General features: G+C 40.7%; 1 protein-coding gene across 1 annotated transcript; it reads left to right on the top strand.

The window, feature by feature from the left end:
• The first annotated feature begins 1,668 nt into the window (after positions 1-1,668).
• LOC114681385 (claudin-34-like) lies at positions 1,669-3,120 on the top strand. The gene is made up of 2 exons (XM_028854871.2): positions 1,669-1,734; positions 2,342-3,120. The coding sequence occupies exon 2, from the start codon at positions 2,364-2,366 to the stop codon at positions 3,000-3,002; it is 639 nt and encodes a 212-aa protein (XP_028710704.1). The 5' UTR covers positions 1,669-1,734; positions 2,342-2,363; the 3' UTR covers positions 3,003-3,120.
• Positions 3,121-3,532: the final 412 nt, after the last annotated feature.

Here is a 3,532-nt window from a genome sequence, read left to right as displayed (position 1 = left end):
AATCCGTGGCTGATATGTAAAATTAAATTAATTATAAAATTAAAAAAAAATTATCCAAGAAAAACAAAAATAAAAACATTCTGGCAAGGTTGTAAAGCAAAAAAAAAAAAAAAAAACAAGTTGGGAGGAAGGGTTTATTCAGCTTACACTTCAGCATTGCTGTTCATCACTGAAGGAAGTCAGGACAGGAACTCAAACAGGGCAGGAACCTGGAGTCAGGAATTGATGCAGAGGCCATGGAGGGTTGTTGTTGTTGGCTTGTTTCACATGGCTTCCAAAGTCTGCCTTCTTATAGGACCCAGAACCAGCAGCCCAGGGACGGCACCACCCACAATGGGCTGGGCCCTCTGCCACTGACCGCTAATTAAGAAAATGCCTTACAGCCAGCTCTTATGGAGGCATTTTCTCAACTGAGGTTCCTCCTCTCTGATGACTCTAGCTTGTGTCAAGTTGACATAAAATCAGCCAGTACAATGGTTTACATAATTAGGTCATATGTTGAAACAGACAAACAACAGCAAAGACAATTTCCTGAACCACTTAGGATAATCTAGACCCAGCCTGGGTACCTTTCAAGACTCTATCTCAAAATAAAAATTTAAAACAGGTTGGGAATATGATTTAGTGGTAGAAGGCTGGCCTCGTTTGCATAATTCCCTAGCTTCAATCTTCAATAACGATTGATTTAGAATCCCAGTTAACGAGAATGATGTTTATTGATATGTTGCTGTGAGACTTGCTCTAGCCATTACAAGAAATTTACAGTAACAGCCTTCAACATTCCCTCCCTCGTGCCCCATATGGTATTTCTTTTTCTTTTTTTCTTGAACTCCACAAAACACATTTGAGGGTAAGGGGTACAGATCAGTGATAGAGCATTTGCCTAGCAGGCACAAATCATTAACTTCTACTAGCATTTTAGTCATAAATTTGAAAGGGATGAGGTCACATGGAAGGGTTTGGAGAGAGAAGAAGGAGAAGTATAAATTATGTAAATGTAGTACTCATATATGATAGTCTTAAAATATTTTTAAAATTTTAAATAAAAAAGATGAGGGCTGGAAAGATGGCTCAGCTGTAAGAGCACTGGCTGCTCTTCCAAAGGATCCAGGTTCAATTCCCATCACCAGCATGGCACCGTACAACTGTCTGGAACTCCAGTTCCAGGGGATCCAATATGCTCACACAGACATACATACAGGCAAAAAAAATCAATGCATATAAAATCAAGAAATCTTTAAAAAAGAAAGCAACAACAAACAAAAGCAATAATTAAAAAAAAAAAAACCCAAAAACTCACACGGGCCAGGTATGGTGGCACAATCAGGAGTCTGAGGCATGCAAACTACCTTGAGTGTGAAACCAACCTGGGGCAAATGGTAAGTTTGAGATAATGCTAGTCAGTCCACCATGCTAGTCAGACCCCTCTCCCCCTCAAAACAAAAGCACCAGGCAAACAGCAACAAAAATGTGATAGATTTTGAACCTAAAAGTGTGTGTGTATGTGTGTGTGTTGGGCGGGGGGGGCAGGTTCAGTAATCCAAGTAATCCCAGCATTCAGATACATCTTAATTTGTATCTTCCCAACAGGTTTCATGATAGACAAAATAAAATAAATAAATAATTATAATCATACTATGGTATGTATTACTATTTTCTCTCCATTTTAGATTATTACCTTGGTTCTCAATGGTCCTCTGTTTGACATGTGATAAGTGAAGAAGTTTGCTTCAGGTAATGTACAGCAGAGAACTATATATATTTTCCAGAATCATGTAATCATCTATTATGTTTAAAATTATTAATTTACTTACTATTCATTTGTTTATTCATTTATTGATAGGTATGTTGGTTTTGTAGAGACAGGAGCCCATTATGTAGCCCTGCTGCCCATGAACAGCACCACTATAACAAGTAGTGCCATTATGGGTAAATATTTGTGGTCAAATGTCATTGTGTGTCTGGACACACAGAAGTGGATCTCTGAATGCCAAGCGTAATGGTGCATGCCTTTAATCCCAGCATTAGGCGGGCAGAGGCAGATGGATCTCTGTGATCTCGAGACCACCCTGGTCTATAAAGCTAGTTCTGGGACAGCCAGAACTACACAGAGAAACCCTGTCTTGAAAAAAAAAGAAGTGGAACTGTCAGAGGGGGTGTGCACTGTCAAGCTGTCAGTAAACATGGCCCTTCTCTGGGTTTGCTCAGCCCAAACTCATAATAGCACATCCTCACTTTCTCAAACATAACTGATTCTTCCCTCCTAGTAGCAGCCCCTCAAGAAACACTGTCCTAGGCCTAAGGAAGGTCCACCCTTATGCTGTACTGTATTTCTTTGTAGTTGTCCCGTGTTCGCTGTCACCATGTTGTTGCTCAGCAGAAGTGCCAACTGCCAAGTCGGAGGATTTGCTTTGGCCTCCATAGCATGGATCCTTTGCAGCATCTCCACAAGCCTCCCACAGTGGCGAGTCTGGTATTTGAATGAAACCGTGTTCTCCGAGCCTACCATAGCCTTTGTAGGAATATGGAGAGTCTGCATTTACCACCAAAACTTCAAGCCTGGCAATGCCAGAGGGTGTCACGAATACACCTACCATGACGACTTTGTTCCTTTGGATATTCGTATCATTCAACACTTGTTACTGGGCTCCAACATTCTCGGGTTAATTGGGACAGTGGCCACCATTTTTGCTCTTCGAAATGTGTACACAGGGAACATACAGAAGAATGTCACCTACAATCCATTCGTCATTTCAGCCATTCTCAACATCATTGTCAGTATCTTTGTCCTCCTTGCTGTCATATGCAATTACTTCTCTGTCATTCACAAAGCAGCAATTGCCTTCCCACAATCTTTCCGTATGCCTTTACAGCCACCTAATCAGAGAATTGGAATTGCTAATGTAGTGGCAAGTCTAGCTGCCCTCATGTTTTTAGGCAGTGGCATTATTTTTCTTTCATACATCTCTCTTGTGGAAAACCAAGTGTATCCCGAGGTTTGAAAATAATTTTACAGCTTATATCACCTTCCAATTTCCAGGGATTATAGCAAGGATTCTTTAATGTTTGTTTGTTTTTTTGTTTGTACATCCCAACCACAGTTTCCCCTCCCTCTTCTCCTCCCAGTCTCTCCCTGCACCTCTTCTCTTCCCCCTCCCCCCTCTCCTTCCAGTCCCTCCCACCCAACCTCCTGTCTTCCCCCTCCCATCCACTCCTCTTCCTCAGTTTCTCTTCAGAAAAGGACAGGCCTCCCATGGATATCAACCAGCCATGTTATATCAAGTTATAGCAAGTATTCTTACGACATTTACATAAATTTTCCAAGGACCCAAATAGTCCATGACAGAAAATGGCCAAGTTAGCCTTCTATTTTTCTGTCTTGCTTCATTATTTCATTGGTTGGATTATGGGCTTTTGCTAAATAAAATAATGTTCACTCAATGATTTGTGAAATCTGAGTTTTGACTGTTGCTGGCAAAGGTAAATAATAAGTAAACACACTATATATAAAAATGAATGTTAGAGTTCATTA

The sequence above is a fragment of the Peromyscus leucopus genome, chromosome X, assembly GCF_004664715.2.
Source record: "Peromyscus leucopus breed LL Stock chromosome X, UCI_PerLeu_2.1, whole genome shotgun sequence".
Classification (NCBI taxonomy): domain Eukaryota; kingdom Metazoa; phylum Chordata; class Mammalia; order Rodentia; family Cricetidae; genus Peromyscus; species Peromyscus leucopus.
Note: the sequence above shows the minus strand (reverse complement) of the source record. Positions and strands in the feature narration are given on the sequence as shown.

Excerpts from the sequence above, each read along its gene's own strand:
- LOC114681385 (XM_028854871.2), top strand. The coding sequence starts at position 2,364 with ATGTTGTTGCTCAGCAGAAGTGCCAACTGCCAAGTCGGAGGATTTGCT.